We start from the raw sequence: 19,617 nt of genomic DNA, 5'->3' as shown, positions 1-19,617 counted from the left end.
TACATTACAGGTTCATTAAAAGAGACACACATATTACGTATTATTAATAATAGTCAAGTGGTACCAAGAAAAAAACGAACTCTCGGCTACGCTATACGGTTCGCAAAACGTCCATCGAAGTTAATATACAGTATACGTGTATAGGTAGGCCGAGAAGGAATCTCAATTAGAATTTCAAGACGAGATCTTGTCTAAGTAAAAGGTTTCGTCGTGGATGAGTTGGACTTATATCAGGGGCGGTGAGGGTCCTCAGAGGTAAAGGTCGGGCGGTGGCAAGTGACAGGCACGCAGGACCATCGTTCCGCCTTCCCTGCTGGTACGGAATTAGTTTGCGGCAACCGTAAAGCCGAGACGAGCTCTTTACCTGCCCGAACCAATATCTGTCCTATTATTACAGTCTGGGTACCGTTTGAATCTTCTCTAATATATGAATTTATGCCCACCTGTCACTCCACATGTTAAGTATTTAATCATATTATCTAACTTTGGTAGGTCAGAGTTAATTAGAATAAGATGTCATTTTGGCAAGACCAAAAACCATTAAAGGTCTGCGCACCAGGCTACCTTATTTTAAAAGTAATACATTTACGAGCCCCTGGCCGAGAACATTATAATACACCGCAAAATTTCCTTTCTAATTTGTCTCAGGCGAGGCGGCCACAGTCCAATACTGGTCATTAACGATTCACCGAACGACGACGCTGAGATGCTTTATAACTTATAACGAGGACCTCTTGCAGAGTCAGACTAGAACGAAATTATCAGAACAACGAACAACTGGTACTTCCTACGTGTCAATCATTACCGTGTTTATTACCACTAATGAATAACGCTAGAGGAGTACCATATATGTAGGTGCTATGTGATTTAATTCTTTTAGTCCTTTTATGGAAGAATATCATCTTAAATGATTCTTCGTTTCTTAGTGTTGTGCGCGGTTCTTAGTGTTATTCTTCCGGGCATGAGCGGCTGTCGCGCCTGTGCGGAGTTCGCGCAGATGCTATCAGAACCCTCTTGCAGCGCACATGCGCTCGCACTTTCTATAATTTAACGTCAATTCGTTGATGCGAATTGACGTTTAAGCGACACGCTATGCACTCAGCAATGCACGTAACGTAACGCACATCTTCCTGTTTTCAAGCTCTCTCAGCATAAAATTACCGTAGAATAAAAATTCTAATGCTGGACAACAATTTTCCACAATCGACAATTAAATTAGCTGTTTTACTTTTATAAATTTACGCTCTGTGTCGTGATAAAAAAACAGTAATTGGTCATTAGATAGTGCGCTTTAATTACGGATGTAAAAACTAAAACCATTTTAGCGGTATTTTAAAGAATAAATACATTTCATTATGTATGGTCGAGTTCAGGCTACTAACTGAACCCCAATGTAATGGGTTTCATGATCTCGAGATGGCGCGTATAAACATGGTGTATTGAAGACTATTTTGTTAAGTTAATTTTTGGAACGAATCGAAATAGAGACTTCACCGCCTTCAACTCCGATCTGCAAGCACATCTATATTTAAACTCAGAGTATATGTCATTGCGAATCAAACCGCCACTGTCCTGAGCTAAACCGCCGGTCTCCTGAGTTAAACCAAGATCAAAGTATGGACTTTCTCGTATCTTTCTTTGTCTCTCAAAATCTATTATCCCTTTCATAAACCTAGAAATACACAATTTAAACCGAAAGTGTCACGCAACAGGGATTCTTGGAAAAAGCTTTTGGCTTTAATGGTTTGTTTTATTATAGTCGTTATTACTTGGGTGACTTATTTTAGTGCCTTTTTTGAACAGCTAGCTATTGCTTTTCATTATTGGTTCAATTATATAGTTATATATTTGCAGTTAAGAGGTTTAGGGCACGAATGGTTCGGATGCCGAAAAGAGTAGTAATTGTGCCGAAATATCTTTAGGTGGTACATGCATTTAACACTTTCATCATCAAATCATGGACGACACAACATGAACACGTTATTAGGCCCAATAACACTTAAAAGCTGCTCTGTGGCTAAACAAATTAGTTGATAATCTAGAATTCTATCCCCTAGTCAAAACTTACGGCTTGCCGCCGTACATAATACTCAACCTGACGTTTTTCTTTAAATTTCCGAACGTTAATGGTCAGAGGCGTACCAAAAATAAGTTTTTGCCTGATGGAAACTCAGGGAGTTGGGTGAAATCACATTTTATTTCGGCACTTCCTCGTACCAGGGTTCCGGCAGCCTACGCCAAATTGCGCCGAAGGCCCTTTGATAAAGCCAATATAAATAAGAAGAAGAAAGTGGTCAAGAGGCAATGTGAGAATTAATCAACGAGAGACCAACTGGTTTCAAGTGGAATTGTTAAGTGGTAAAATGAACAAAGGAAAAAGATAAGGTATTATGAAAAATCCAACAAAACAGCCCAAGGCATAAAATCCTATATAGCACAACGCTGATATACAGGGTGTTCCAGACTACGCCATTTAATTTTTTTTATTGTGATACAAGGGACAATAGTGCACGTAGCATGGACGGCAGCAATTTGCTCGATGCCGTTGAATGCACTATTTTATTCTCTAATTGGGAACTTAGGTTACGAAAGATAAACTCTTCCCTAGTACCGGTCGAATTTTCCTTGAAATCTGAAAAACTAAAGGAGCTGTGACAATAGTTTAACTAGATCATTAATGAGACAAAACCTTGTTGCCAGTTAGGCCTTATATCTCACAGCTGATGCATATGCAGAGAACCATTATACCTGTGAATGAAAAGTTTCATAAAGTTCCCGCTTAAAAATCGCCATACGAAGGTTTCAACACCATATTAATAGACCAGTTTCGCCATTGGCTAATGATAAATTACCAGGCTATATCTTTACGATTGCCTTTATTTGTTATAGGTTCAAAGGAAAGATCAAAACGTGAATATCTTAAACTTAATCCAGTCTTCTAAATTTGCATAACAAAAATGTTCAAGACAAGTGAAAAGGTGGTACCTTAACACTGCACTTGCCGATGTGATAATAAAAAGACCGCATTAGACAACTGAATTGAAGTAAAAGAACCGCAGAAATTTGCATAACAACAGTGATAATTTGAGGTGTTAAAAAGTATTACTTATGTATGGATTATTGACATACAAATGTACAAATAGTATGCTTTGGCAGTACCCTTTAGCTATACAAACGGACACGATCTGCCACCCTAAAGGAGGAAACATTTATGCTGGAGCTGCTGTTGGGTTATGTAAATATTGTAATTTGCGTTTATTATGAAGGAAACTTAAAGCAACAGTTACATGCTTTTGTGTGCGACAAAACTAGCGAAAACACTTGGAAATCGCAATATATTAACAATTTAAACAAATTTGAAAGCAATCCCTACCTCCCGAATAAAGGGTGTGTCTATTGTGCGCGACCCTTTTATGTCTTATGGGAACAGTCATATGACAGATGTTGTACCCTACTTGACGCAACTTCGTTGTTATTTCGGCCATATTCGAACGTACGCCCTTACATGCTTGATCTCATGTTCGGGCCACATTTTAGGTACATGCCACTTCAACCACCATTATGCGTGTACAGAGAAGAATTCTATTGTTAATAACAGTGAAATCGAATTTAATTACCTTCTAAAAATTAAATGGATTTCAAGCTGAAAGGAAAATATTGGCCATTGTTGAATTAGTCTTTCGCTTTATGGCTAAAATATTTTTTCATGAATACGTTGTGCCCTTATAAGTAGTACATAGTCATGAACACTTAGTGTTAGTTATTTACACACAGAACAAAGGTGAAAACTATTTTCCACATATCTAAATTCGTAAATAAGGCGTTTTCAAGAGGGTACGAAGTTACGTCAAAAGTGGTGACAAATCACAGGCAGTGCCGTGCAGCTTAGAGATGTACGGTGGAATCGACGAATAATCTACAGGGCAAAGTGATTTTTTTTTAGCAAAAATTACTTTTTTCAGATCAAGAGAATACCGGTTGTCCGGGGTTCGCCTGAACACCTGGTATTTTCAGTACGTTACCTTGCGGATCGATAAATCTAAAAATTCTCAACATGATACGTAACCACCTAATTCAGCAATACATTTTTTACTCTATAGACAATGACATTTATTAGAGCTCGATCTGTGTTGGAATATTTTAATAGGAGGGTGCCATTGCGATGGTGACATTTGCGTGACGAAAATAACAAAGCTCATGAACAACTGCAAGGACGAGGTTGTTATTGGCGGCTACCGGATTACGTGACAATAGCGACCAATAAGGGGACAGAACAAATCTCGACAATAGGTGGAGTACAAATAAATCTACCTCGGGGGCTGGAAGCCTGTTAAAGACAAATATTTGGTTTTGGATTTTGCTACCGGTCTTTAGGTAGTGTCCTTGAACAGTATTTTGGCAAATTTAACGATGACTGACAGTATAAAAGGTTAATTTAATATTTTCTGTTGAAAAATGCCATTTGCTTTTCGATGATATTAAGTTCCATCCCTAGATTTTTCATACAAGCGGACAAGGGTCTTAATCTGTATCTATAGCCCTTATGTTTAATCCGAGAACAAAGAATTATGAATACTCTTTTATCTAACAGAGCGTATGACGTGCTGCTAATATTGTATCGAATTACTGAACAAATAGCAAACCCTGTGCACTCACTCATATTTTTCAATATAATTAACTGCTTCGGGTAATTTGTAGTTCTTTTTATTTACATCAAATATGCGTGTCCCGTGCGAGGCTTATTTGAGGGGACAACACCCGCCCCTCTTCAAATAAAACATTTTTCCACAAATGCGGGCATCAAACATTCTATAACATCAAAGATAATTAATTTGAAATATTTCCTTAATCGATGGACACCTTAGCGACCTGAAGAACCAACCTTTTTAAGTGCCCAACATTTGGAAATAAAAAGGTAATTTAAGGCGACCTTGCCCATAAAACCACCAACTGAGCGCATACTGCTAAATTCTGGCGTTTAAAATGAGATGGTTATTAAACCTAATAGTCACCCTTATAAATGATAAATGATTTTTTCGTGTAATTTTGCGTCGAGAAGGACGTTTAGACAGAAGATGCTATAACCGGTAAGTACCTGTAACAATTTTCGCAGAATGTATAAAAGACATGACAATGAGTGAAACGATCTTCGGTATAATCGCCAAATAGCTTTATAGTCACGTAAGTGACAAGATGTTAGAAGAAATATCGGAAATAAAGTAAATACATTTCCGCCAGTAGAATGCAGCAAAGTCTATTAACACTTTTAATTAAATCACAGGCATAGGACAGTCATACGGCTTATTACAAATCCAAGAACCTAATAATGCAAGATGAAGTCGAGTATCCAGAAATTCAGAAAGATAACGAACAATTTCTTTGAAGCTCATTAGAAAAAGAGACGTTATATTCGGTTTAATGACCGTTCTTCATCTTGCGAAAGAGTTTCATAATAAAATTGAAGGAAAAGGGCTAGAAAGGATTTTTCCTAAGGAACAGGGCATTTGAAATATTCTAAAATTCCTTAAATTAAGCTAATTAATCTGGAATGATTTTCTTCTACTCTATATAAAAATCATCAAATCGAGCAAAATATAAAATAAGGTAATTTTGTAAAACCATACTATACATACTACTTGAGTAAAATCTTAAGGAGTCCGTCTTCTCAATGCCTAAGTTACATATATAGAGTGATATATTTCATCATGGAGATATTTCAGCTAGCGATGGTACTCTGCAAAGTAATTTTAAAAATTCTAATAGATCTATGTGCAAACATGCGAAAAAATGTGATAAAAATGTAAAACTCTGCCATCCGGGATACCGAGAATGATAACCATAGGTCTATCAGCATTTTGTTTTTATTTTGCATAGTACCTATTATAGCTCCCTGAAGTATCTCCATGATGATATGCTTCGACCTGAATAGTATTTGCTACCTGGAGGCATATCAAGTGATGTGAAAAATATTCAAAAACCAAAACATGATATGTGCTTTCTAAAATCATCAGTATAAAAATTCTATTGATTGCAATATTACTTAACAATAAACGACTGATAAATCAAAAATATCGCACTTGGAATTGTCCGTATAAAAAAATAGGGCACTCATACATCATACATCAGCTGTGCTTACGTTAAGAAATGAAAAATTACTATGGTATTTATAGACATAGTATTGGTGGCCGAAATTTAATATGTTGCTAAACAGCAACATATACACATTACAATATTTAATTTCTACAAACGAGCGCATAACTGGTAACTGACTTGATGGGTGGTCTTCAGAATCCGACAAAAGAAACACAGGGAGATCTGCTAACAAAATAGTGCCCCTGAGTACGTTTGTTTTTGAACGTAATCAGTTTCTGGAGCAAATCATTCGGATAATATAAGCCTTTTGTTGAGAAGGTTAGCGCCGGCTTAAGCCAGGTAGCTAAAGTTAGTCAAAGTTTGTCAAAAGATGTGTCGTTGGGTATTAGTACCAGTAGGTCTCTTCCCTAATTCAATTTGTCAAGCAAGAGGACAGCACACAGGGTGGTTTTTCGCAAACGTGAAATTATAGGCCCTGACAGGTGAGTTCTCCGCTCAGAGCTGTGTGTGCTCTACAACCAAACCGACGTTTAAGCAACAGTTAAGAGATCATGAATATATAAACAGAGAATTCAAGCGTGAAATTGTGGTTTAATTAAGATGCATTTAAAGGGAACTTTTTCTCCTCTCCTAATTCTCGTTGCGGTTAAGTTCCATCACTAGAGCATTATCATTTTATGCCTTATTAACTTCGACTACTTGTCTCAACTGTAACTATACATTGTTTGAAATCGGCGCATCCCAAGGAGGTAGAAAAACTCGATACACTATTATTAGCTGCTTGCAGATGGCCAAACTGTGAAGAGGTACCTGAAATTCAAATGTCGGTAAAATTATTACTGTTGTTGGGAACTTCAATCGCGGACAATCCCAATAGGATGTACTAACTTAAGAAGCGATCAGATAGCTCCAGCCCGATCCTTAAGTCATCAGTTCTTTTAGTTGTCTCCAATACTGCCTAGTCATTATTTATTGAAATTCTATACGAGAAAGAACAAGGCGCCTGTGAAAGCCTCAAGTAATGGAACAGATTTTGGCATCCCCTTATATAGAATGATGATTTAAGTCTCCAGTCATATTGATAATTTTTTATTGATACTAATAACATTGTCATTGAGATCAGATATGTCCTCTTTTCCTTCTCTAGATGATTTGTACTTGGGGCATTTCTGTGATTTGTCAAGAAGAATATGACTTTGGGTTTACACTAACCCCGCACATCTGGGCATAATTGCCTCTTCAAATCAATGACATTGCTCGCATTTGTAAATAGGAATTGATTGGATGGGTTGGGTTATATTTAATGAACGCAATTTTGCCTGACGAGAGATTTATGCCTGAAACATTCAACAATTTGATGGTTAACCTGATTCGTACAAATTTACTCTGATGAGAATGACTGTTAACATACCGTAGCGGTGTTTGACCAGCGGCACTGCCTATAAGTACCGGCATAACACACTTGCAATTTTATACAATCATTTTTCTTAACTTGAAAAATGGCTATTAGGGAGGCGATCCTGAGGAAGTTCGTTTTTGACGAAACGTCTGGAAATTACTTCCTGTCACTTCACATAATTATACTTTCCTTCTCGATCAAATCTAGATAAAACTAATTTCTGAAGCGATATCCTTCAAATTCCCAGACCGCCGAAATCGATGTGGGTATTGGCTTTACGGATGCTGACCTATTTTCTGCTTTCCCTTCCGATCATTCATATATTTCTTGGTGATGACCTTTAACTAAATTCATTATGTAAATATGTAGAACTACAGAAACAGGATATCCAGAAAGCAAACTCGTCATAATCACATTCTTTACAGGGTGTTTAATTTATTATTCATAATAATTGCCCTTCAGTAACAAAGGATTTTTGAAACATAATTTATATTAATTATTTTTAGACAGCCTGTATAATTTTATACTAAACTTCCTTAATCTAAACTCTGCAATTACACAATCACATTAGTTTCTAAAATTACATCACCAGGAGGCAAGGGTTACACACTATAGATGTTTTGAAGATCGTGCCTAGATATCCACTTCCATATTCAATCGTTGCACACTTAATTACCTGAAAACCTGCTCAATTGAAGATCGTGCATTAAGATATTAAATTTTCTATCGTCTGAACCGGGCCAATCTTAAGACGTCAAGACAATACCAGCCATGTACCTGGGGCGCCAGACCGGCGAGGTAATCTTATTTTGATCAATTTGATCAGGTGACATAACTATTAAAATAAAATTTAAATCATTTTGTGATACAAGAAAAACCAGCTGTAGCATAAAGGATTGTTTTCTAGTAGTGTAAGAGTGATTTTCGATATATTCACAATAGGAAAACATTTTTAAAGCCCTGTGCGTCTTCATAGCTTCTACATCGGTTTTAAAACGTCTCTTTTTCTTATTTTGGCCCTTAAAGATGTGATGATCTTCCTTCGGATTTTATTAATATTGGTGCATACAGATTCATTGTTAAGTTTTTTCGTAGTTCCCCATAAATGATAGTCCCATGGGGAAAAATCTGCTAAACATGCAGGCCAACGTATGCCTTTATTGTTTAAAATGACTCTACCAGAAATATTTTAAGCTTGGATGGACCGTTTAATATTTTTGAAGAGGTTTTAGTATTTGCAGTTGAAACAATCACTTTGTTAATAAGTCTAAACTAATTTTCGTAACTTGGGATGGCGTTAAGTGAAATTCAGTAAAATTTAAAAAATTCTTTATTAAACAAAAATATGAAAATCTAAATGGCGCATATAAGAAAACACTAAAGCTGGTGATGGCTCAAATTACAAAACGTCGGATTTCAAATGTGACATCCCCATAATTATGTGTCAATCACTGTGAATTCTCTCGGCATATAAGCTGAGTAAAATCTAAAAACGTTTTTCCAAAACTTCAAGATTTATCGAATACCTCCAAAAGGAAATCTTCAGTATGTATTATAATAACGACAGGGAGAATCTCTAATGTGTACGCTTCTAACCGGTACCGATTAAATATGTATTTTAATGTTGACATGCTTACTGTTATGGGATTATTGTAGTGGACCGCCATCTTTATTAACTCTAACTTTTCCCGTTAGGTTATACCCCAAGCAACCATATTGATAGTTGGTAATTAAATGCTTTTTATATTTCAATTTATTGTATTTTCATGAAGTTCGATGACTACAAAAAATTATTTTGTGAAAAATAATATTTCCATGGTAAATTCCCGCTGACGGGGTGGAGTTGATGGTCAGAATTTGCTACATGGTCACCAATAGCAATTAACGAAGTAATTTATTTGTAGCTATTGTTCTATTTATAATATGAAATGCCAGACGTGCAGAGCGCAAGGCGAATGAACTAATTCGAACCAGGGAATAACATCGCCGCTCTATGCATGTCTGTAGCATCGGCAAAATCACACAGAGGGGGTGCAGAGTGTCCCTGCGAAGGGGTATCGTCACCTATACTTCGCGTCCACCTTTGTCAACCCCCCCTCGCAGCTAGCCCCGCCCTCCTCAGTGCGCACGCTGTGAATTACCCCCACCTTTGTTACAGCATTGGACAAGTTGGGCCTGCGACATCTCTTCAATACCAGTGCTCCTGAGCCGGTGCATGTGAACGTAACGTTCGACGTAGCTAGTTTAATTTTATACGGATGTCAAGCGTTACCGATTCGTCTCAAAATTCTTCTGGATCGATTGTTTTCTGTGCTTCAAAAGGACGAAGTGATTCAAGTGCTGCATGGATTTGGTTGGACAACTGGCGATTACGCTAGAGGATATATTTTGCAGGTTAGTTATTTCTGTATTTTTTTTTGACCGCTCGGAAAAAGTCCTGCCGGCTTGACCTGGTACGCGACGAGGATCTACTAGTGACATCTGTTACTAAGGATAAATAGCGCACAGCGGTAATTTACCTCCCTGCGCATTCAATCGAAACCTTCAAGAAGGCAGTCGTAGTCTCCAACGCTCGGGTTCCATTTCTCCAATGGTACCATCATTTGAACGTAAAATTTAAACTGAATTGATCTCGGCATAGATACCTACCCCTCACAGCTTCGTGCTAAATGCGCCAAGTGCTAGCGCTCTTGAGGACGTGTGACTTAAATATTTTCAAACGAGTTATGCCCAGCACCAGCAGACTTTAGGATATACATAGAGATGATATGATTTATTTTATGCATATTTACATTCTGGTATCAATGTAAGTCATAATAATTGGAGGAGGAGATGAATGTTCCTCCCCATCAAAGTTGATAACCGAGATAGTACTACTAGCGACCACAACAGCGATAAATCAGTCAATTACGTATAAATCTGCGTTTATTTGCGAAATTTTCATCTTTGATTTCCTCTTATCTGTTAGGTATTTTTTTGACTGATCTAACCCAAACATTTAAATGCAAACAAAAATATTTAATAAAAAACATTACTCTTCAAAGTTAAGGTCATTGTTCAGAAAAAAAATTGAAAACAGGTTTTAAAATACAATAAAGTTTTGTATATGCCCATAAAATCTTTGTGTACTTATATAATGGACAAAATAATTGTGTCAGGTTTTGCAGTTAGGTAATAGCGATGAAACAGCATTTATTCTAGCCATCTTTACAGACCGAATTCGCTACACATTATATCGCCCGTTGCCAACAACGAAGCATCCTACAATTTTGTAATATACAAAGTGTTACAATAGTTGCATCAACAAACATGCGAAAATATAACATACTTACCACTTAAGGCGTTGCCGCAGCCAATAGCAAGATGAAGCGCTTGCCGTCGGATCGACCGCAGCTTCCTTTTGCATTTACGCGCATTTCTTTCTTGTCTCAGCAATACCGAACAGTCACATGATTTTTACTATTTCGCAGGATTAAGTCACATTAGGTTTTTCCCGCGACTTCTCTACACACTACACCGTCTGGATTCTAGCGCGTGAACATTCTTTCTTAAAATATTTTGAAATTCCGAATCAAGTTCTTAAGGTGAATTCCTTAGATATAAACAGCAAACCGAAAGGTATGCAAAACAGTAAAGCGCACTTCACTCTTAGGTAGAATAAATGTAATAAAAATAAACCACCAGTGAAACCGAGTTAACACACCATGTCGGTTTTAAGGTCCAACTGACCACAAAAATTAGTGTAAACCCATTTAATGGCTTCTGATTAATCCGAGGAAACAGTGTTTGCAAAAACAAGTTTAATTTATTGTACACAAAATATAAATAGGAATGAAGGCTTTTCTATTATAAAACCTGTTGTTAATCCCTGTAGCCAAACATTGCCATGAGAGGAGGTTTATTTTTTGTTTAGATTAAGTTTCAAGTGAGTACCTAAGTAGGTACTCACTTGACTAGTACCAGTAATACTTTTCCAACAAATTCATTGCTGAAAACAGGTGAAGTATATTGGGGAGTGTGCATTCAGTTAAAATGACTATTATTAACATATTTTATGTATGCTAGAGTGATAAGAAATTTTAATCTGAAAAACACGGTATTTATGTTTTTTGTTATTCTCATTGCAAAGAGATATACGGGATGATTCCGAAAACATGGACGAAAAGATAGTTAGGCGCCACATCATGCTTAGATAGAAGAACCGAGGGAAAAATAGATGGATGTGATAATTCAAGTAATAAATAAACCTAAAAAAATGCCGTTTTCGCAATAGAGGCATTTAAAATCATTTTCAGCTGCTAATAGCAAAATGCCTTGTACCTAGTAGTTTGTTCCCATTGAGTATACATATGTACTTATCTCTTTTCAAGGCTGCACAGTAAAAAATAAATTTTTGAATGAAATATTAATGTCACATTGAGTATTCTTAGGTCCATTCGCAAAATAATATATTTTCTTGAATCGAGATAGTCAATTTCTTAGTTATAGTGTTGTCTGCATTTCTAATTGCAAGTTATCTGCATTACAGAAACATGAAGTATCAATAAAGCTTCAACTTGCATCAAATAATTTTTTTACTGACTTGAGACTGCCAAACTCACATGTTGAATAAATATTATTTATACATATGTATATTACATTTTTTATTTCACATAAACGTTCCATTACTTTCGATACGTAATTTATTCTCAATTCAAATGCACTTACTCCATGATGTTATCTGAGGAAAGCACTTGCGAATTTTGATATTCAAAACAAGTACCCACTTTTTTTCTGTGCATTATAACTGCGTTTCTTCACATTAACCCAAAACGACTACCATCGAACGAACATGATATAACTTCTAACTACGTCTGGTGACACCAAATGAAACGTACTTACCCGGTGAACCAGTGACCTATGCACCTCTTTATCCTTCAAGGATCAAATTAAGTCATTTTAACACCGAATTTGAATTTTAAAGCAGGCAAATCGAACTAAATCTGTTTATCATTGGGGTAAGTTTGTTTAAAATAAATATGAATTGTGTCAGTGTTACCTCAAAACCATAAAAAAATTAAATTCTAATTTATTAATGCAATTTTATTTTATTAAATATTTTTTATTAAATATTTTTTATTAAATATTTTTTATTAAATATTTATTGTATAATTAACATCTCAAATTGATCTGTAGCCGAGTCTAGACCGATTCGAAATTTTTACTGCCAAGTGAGTTTTCACTAACGTTATGACATTCCCTGTAGACGTAAAACTTGTCTACAGGATGTGAAATGTGAGAGTTACGTCTTGGATAGACTCGTCTGTTATGTATCGTCAATGTCAAATGTTTGACAGTATATAGGAAATGGTTTAATCTCCGTCCTACGTGTACGGTTCAGCGCATACTGCGACATTTTTTAATGATCATTCATTACTAATAAGGAATTGTAATATCGAAACAAAAAAGGATCAAAATCAGTTCATCAGATCACTCTGCAAGCCCTACTTCCTTATTAATTCGTTTATGCGAAATTCAGATTATTTGCATTTAAAAGTGATTTATTTGTATTTCATAATAATTTAAGAGTCTTGATTAGCTCCGAAGTACCAAAACAAACCGAACCAGCGAATATGGGGAGAAGAATATTTTCACAGTCATTTTGTTCGTTTTTCTAAATTCCGAAAAGCAAAATTTAATTTGTCAACTCCTTTGCTGAAATTCATTGGTTCTTGAAATCTCAATATATTTTTATGAGTTCCATCCTCATTTTCGCAAAACAGAACTGTGTTCCTGTTTGTTTTCCTAACGTGAGGATGTCCTATGGAGCAGCTCATCATTTTTATTCTCAGAAATTCAATTTCCGGCCTAGAGACTCCAATTTGCTTGACTGTATGAAGAACTTCCTTGGTTAATCTCAAAAGCGAAACTTTATTTCTTGACTATGAAGAAACGCAAAGCTTAATACCAAATTATTTTCAAAACTCTTGAACATAGGACAGGAACATGCGCAACAAATATTGTGGAGAATCGGGATTAGACCACTAAAACATAATTATATTGTAATTTGGGACATATTCGTATCTCTCGTAGAATTTGGATACAAACACAGCACTTCCTTCTACAGCTATGGAAATTAATATTTTGCTGTAATGCTAAAAATGATATCGACCAATTAGACCAGGTTGAGAAATTCTGAATATTCACTTAGGCAGCACCTGATTCCTTTAGATTCTTAAGGTGAATTCTGGTATTCAGCATTTCAGAAGATTTACAAGCTTCGAGAGAAAGACTGTCATATATAAATAGGATAGTTTAATTGTGGTCCTATAATAGAAGCTAGTTGTTTGTTTGATATAGATTAAGTCTGAGAGGGGCAGGTGACTATCACCCCGTTTATTTATGGACGCGCGGGAGACATTCTGCAGACTTCGTTTCTAAACAAGAACGTTAGCGCTATCGATTCGAAAGTATATTTTTATACAACGCGTTTGTAAAATATACAGTCGGCGTCGACCTTCTCTTTTGAATCGCCAGATAAATTTTCAGGTTCGATAAACCAAATTAAAAGATCGAATTTATGCGGTCGCAAACGCTACATGGATTTTGTTTTGTGTTTCAGGAGCCACACTCCAGCATTCTGGACCGATGGAGCATCTGTAACCCAGAGGAGGAGCCGCTGGTCCTCCAACAGTTTCTGCGATTTCAAGAAACAAGAGCCATAACGCAGCAATTGATTTTAGCGCAACAGACCCTTCAGGACCGCACCCTGGAGCGTCTGGAGCGGCATCACAATTCACACCATCGGGCGATGTCGCCTAGCCGTCGCCTTTCTCCACCGAACGTTCCTGCATCTGTCTTCCATTCACAACCACACGCGATGTCTCCCAACCAGAAGCACCCCTTAGGTTTCATAAAAATGCCTTCGATTAGTAGTAGCCAGATTCCTTCAACAACGCCCAGTAGTATAACCAGTAGTCCGCTCAATCGACTTCAAAGTATGACTTTCGATTATCGGAAACTTAATCCGGCAAGTCTTCCGACTTTCCCTAGCCGCGTTAGTCCAGAGATAAGTAGGCGCTTAGCCCCAGACAACGAGCCTCTAGGGTTAAATTTAAGCATATCAACTTCAATGTCTAGCTGCCTACCACCTCCTCCGACTTTAAGCCACCCATCTGCCGCAATGGTGTCAGCAAATGCGTTGGCTGCAGCCAACTTGGTCGCCTCCTCCTTTCCTAGCTTAATATCAGGAAGGCTGTCAAGCGGAAGTAAATCGCCATCTAGTGCCGATCATTTTCCTGGAAATAATAACAGTGAGGAAGATGATGATGCCGATGAAAATTCTTATAGTGCTCTGAACTTAAGTCGCGACAGAGACTCTTTAAAAACTCTTAAACAACAAACGCACCCTCAACCGAGAATGTTACCAGGTCGAAAGCCTTCCACTCCAACAAAGCGACAGTGGGGTTCCCCGGGTTTACCTCTTAACTTGGGAACACAGTTTATTAATCCGGCTACTGGTAAGAAAAGAGTGCAGTGCAATGTTTGTCTCAAGACTTTTTGCGACAAAGGTGCTTTAAAGATACACTTTTCGGCGGTGCATTTGCGGGAAATGCACAAATGTACAGTAGAGGGATGTAATATGATGTTTAGTTCACGCCGGTCTCGCAACAGACATAGCGCTAATCCAAACCCCAAATTACATTCGCCCCACTTGCGACGAAAAATATCGCCTCATGATGGACGCAGTTCTCAATCACATCCGTTGCTGATTCCACCTCAAACGGGCCTACCCCTTCCAGCTGCAGCTTTAAATCCTTTGAATCCATTCGGAGCTTTTCCTTTATTAACTCCTCCTCCAGAAATAAAGTACCACTCATTGGCTTCCTTAGATTTTAAGCCGACCCTGGATTTAAGTGTGCAAAGAAACATCGAGGATAGGAATGCAGAAAAAAGCGCAAGGGACTTCAGCGCCTTAGCTTTGAGTTCCTCTAGTCAAATACATTCTGAAGAAGACGATGATGAAGAAGGCATCGTGGTAGTGGGAGGCGATGAATATGATGATGTGGCACACGACAGACCATGTTCAGTGGAAATCGAAAGTAAACATGATCATTCAAGGCCAGAGACGTTACACTCAGAACATGTTTCAAAGCCACTCAGTCCTGAAGCTCCCCTGAATGAACCGCTGGATGTTACAACAAAATCACTAGAAAACAAACACAAAGAAACCATATTGCGGCCACCTTCACCTTCTGACCAACCAGAAGATTTCAGCATGCCCTCCAAGAGGCAAAAACTATCAGTTTCAGACGCCGATGAAGAAGCCTTAAGTAATAATGAGAGCAATGAAGATTCGCAGAGTGTGGTTGAAAACCACGCTGTTCGAGATGAGGCCAGTAACACACAGACCAGTAAAAGAAAGCGAAAAAGCCAAAACCCTACTAGATGCACAGTTCCTGCTATTATAGAAGATACTGTCAGTGATGGAGACTCTTCCAATGACGTCTTCATTGATCCTAGACTAAGGTCGGAGGCAGAAAGTGCAGACTGTAAAAAAGAGATTAAAATGGAAGAAGATTGTGAGTCGCCTTTGGACCTTGGCAAAAGAAGTCCGGATGTTAACGCCAATGAACCGGAAAAACTCATAGCAACCGAGATTAAGACCTCTTTGGCACCTCTTTTTTTAATTGACAAGCTAAAAAAAGAAAAAATGAATCACGAGTACGATGCTGCAGAAGATAATGAAGATCGGCCGGCAAGCTCAGTGGAAAGCAATAAAAGCGACGAATCGTTTGATTCCTCGAATGCCCTGCGTCGTTTGGAAAGTCTTTCTCATGGAAATTTTAGCGAGTGGATGTCAAAGGGGTTTCACTTGGAAGTCACGCCACCCGGAAGCCAATTTCCACCCATAGGATTCATGATGGGCGGTGGCCCTCCGAGTCCAGCGCGCTCCCAAGCTTCATCGGCCGGAAGCAGTGTTGAAGGAGAGTCACCAGATGAAAACAGTCAAAATCAACTCTATGGCCATTTTGATAATGGTCAATTTATTAGTACTATGGATGTGCCTATTGATAAAGATAATCCAAGGAGGTGCACCGCCTGCGGTAAAATTTTCCAGAACCACTTTGGAGTTAAAACTCACTATCAGAACGTTCACTTGAAGCTCATGCACAAGTGCAACGTCGACGGATGCAACGCAGCATTTCCGTCGAAAAGAAGTAGAGACCGGCACAGTGCAAATCTAAATTTACATCGGAAACTTTTATCTACGTCGTCAGATAAGGGCAGTCCCGGCTTGTCGCCATTTTCAAACTTTGCCGCTAATCCTGCTTTGCACGGAGACTTTCTGGCTAGGCTCTATACGGACGAAGTATTTAAAAACCATCCAATACCTCCTAACATGGATCAGCTACTGCTCAACGGAGATAGAATTGCCCCTCCGCAACTTCTCTTGCCTCCCCCCTTAGGAGTTCTACCGTTTCCTTTAGGAAACTTCAGTCATTTCGGCCACTTTAAAAGTTCCTCCCTGAGCAAAGAGAGATCTTCTACGTCAAGTTCACCAGTTTCGTCTCCACCTCCTCCGTCAACGGCATCTAGCGCTAGTCCTGTTAAGTATACCCACTGTGTAGAAGAAGATGGCCCTACTCCTGACAAAGAGGGAAATCTACCATGTAGATTTTGTAGAATATCTTTCAGCACTCCAGGGCACCTGAAAGAACATTGCGAGAAGGAACATATCTCGGAAATGTTCAAATGCACGATTATTGGGTGTCCGAAAGTGTTCATGTCGCGAACGCGCAGGAATATTCATTCGGAAAATGAGTCTTTGCACGCGAAGAAAGAGGCGGATGTGTCGTGACGTCAGAGCAATAGGTTAGCCTCAAGATACGTACCTCCTTGGTGGTGATTGACCTGTTAAAGTACTTATTAAATTTTAAATAAGTTGAACATGTGATTTCTAGATTAATTGTATTATTTTGTTTAAATGTTTATCTACGAAATACTTACATTAGGCCAACACTCGTTAGATTGCTCGTCAGAATCTGGAGTTTTATTTTCATTTCGACTGGAAAAACTTCGGGCTGGAGGGTCCAGAACCAAGGAGTTCGGAGTTGGTTATATTGGTCAGTTAGGTTCGGGTTAGGACGTGATTGCAAATTAAGGCTAAACCTCAGGTTAATTTGATCATTAATTAAACGTTTACGCTTATAATCTAAAAATGAATACGTTGGTTATGTAATGTATTTAGTGGTTAAATCTCGATTCTTAAGCCAGTTGCTTTCCTTAATTTATTATACGTGTACAAAAGTTACTTATATGTAAATTTATAAGCCAGTCAAGAAAAATACTCATCCGTTTTGGTAAATATGTGTAGTAGTTAGTGATCTCTATAGTAATATTGTGATGTATCAGGTACTGTTCGTCTGAATTCAGAATGAAAATTTGCTCATTTTTTGTAATAAAAATGAACCTCTATTAACGACTCTATATTAGGCCTATATCACAAAATGGTTCAACTAGGAAATCGCTCTGCTATACGGAAATATTGCTTTCAATGTGTTCATATTTGGAATTACAGCCAAGAACTATAATAATATGGCATTTGTGATGAAGGTCCTAAACAATAACTTATATAATATTCATGTCCGCTTGTAGACATATATGTTACCTATTTATTACCCCTGTAGAATGTGTCCTGGGAAGTTCTTCAGCTTACAAAGAGTATTCCTTTCCTTTCGTCGTTTTCTCCGATCTGAGATTTTTAGTTTAAAACTTTCGTTTTTCATGATTTCGTAAGAACTTCTCAACTCGCAGTGTAAATAGTTATTAAAAGTGTATATTTAAAATGTGCAATAACATTGTGTATATCTCTCTATCTTGCCACTTTATGTATAGATGTAAATAATATATTGAAAAGGCTAGACGACGTTCTTTAAGGTATACGAACTGTAAGCAATTTTATTTTTCCTAAAATATTATTTATTTGTTATTTTTGTAAACGGTACAACTTACTGGGCCCGCTCAAAAAGTATCTCTTCAGGACCACGCGATAACATTGATTTTTTTCAAAATTTAATTATCTTCAACGCATTAGAACAGTTTTAGGGGAAAATTGGATCCTAGAAAATATCGTTTAAGCAGGCTCAGTGTAATGATTTTTTGTTATTGCACTCATCATGTACAGAAAATGTATTGCCTTTGGCTACAATAAAATATAGCTCTCTTAAAACAGCAAAGAGTTTCATTTTTCCAGGAAAATACGTATCTAACGGATATCGTTGCATTTGCCTTTAGACGACTCAGACACATCACTTTCGATCACAAAAATCACCATTCACAATTGAATCCAAAAAAATTTCATGAGCTGGAGGGACCGTGATGGTTCTCAAATTGAAATCATATGATGGTGCATCAGTGAAAAAAACGATTTTAGTCACCGACTTGGATAGTGGTTCTTTAACGTCCCTTTGTGAGTGTGACGAACCTATTACTAAGAGCTCCATCTTCATCAAGCTCTTGGCTCACTTTCGATATCTGCTCCACTGCAAGGACATGCCTCGTAGTTGCTTTTAAAATCTGTTTCTCAGCGAAAAGTCATCGTGATGGTTTGTTTATCTTGTGCATCATCATTTCCTGTAACGATCGTCTCCTGTATCATTACTTCTCAGTCGTATCATATTCATGAACTGCGATGGTGCTAGGTGCGTCTATATTGTGATTTCTGGATGTAACCAGTTATCACTTCTTTATTTCTTTTTCCATTATGAGAAATGATGACGACCCGTAATGTTTCCATATTTTTTGGCCGATTAGAATATAGTCATCTTCTTATTAATTACATCTATCAATCGCAATAACGCAATGAATGTAAGCCATTCCTCTCCTTCAAACTCTAAATCAACCTCCTTAGTCTTGAGCGTCACCAGGTTAGTTCAGATTAGTTCAAGCTAGGTATATTAGAGGGATTGTTCCATTTTTTATTAAATTTATCCCAACTCTTGTAAATTTGTTGTCAATCGGTATTCAAATATTTATCAACTGCAATAAAGCGAACATCTCTCCGCGTGGGGTCACCATATTCTCCTTTGAACTTTGGTTGTGAAAATTAATGTTATCAGCATTCAATTATTTGCTAATTTCAA

General features: G+C 37.5%; 1 protein-coding gene across 2 annotated transcripts in view; it reads left to right on the top strand.

Moving 5' to 3' along the window:
• Positions 1-18,711, top strand: part of LOC136350577 (zinc finger protein basonuclin-2-like) — a 95,485-nt gene extending 76,774 nt beyond the window's left edge. For both annotated transcript variants that reach the window (XM_066302435.1, XM_066302434.1), the window contains exons 4-5: positions 9,651-9,886; positions 14,094-18,711. In XM_066302435.1, the coding sequence (XP_066158532.1) occupies positions 9,651-9,886; positions 14,094-17,333 (3,476 nt within the window). In that variant the 3' untranslated portion in view covers positions 17,334-18,711. The remainder of the gene's footprint in view (positions 1-9,650; positions 9,887-14,093) is intronic.
• The last annotated feature ends 906 nt before the right edge of the window (positions 18,712-19,617 follow it).

Source organism: Euwallacea fornicatus, chromosome 3, assembly GCF_040115645.1.
Source record: "Euwallacea fornicatus isolate EFF26 chromosome 3, ASM4011564v1, whole genome shotgun sequence".
Lineage (NCBI taxonomy): Eukaryota > Metazoa > Arthropoda > Insecta > Coleoptera > Curculionidae > Euwallacea > Euwallacea fornicatus.
The sequence above is the reverse complement of the archived record's forward strand: the minus strand, read 5'-3'. Positions and strand labels throughout refer to the sequence as shown.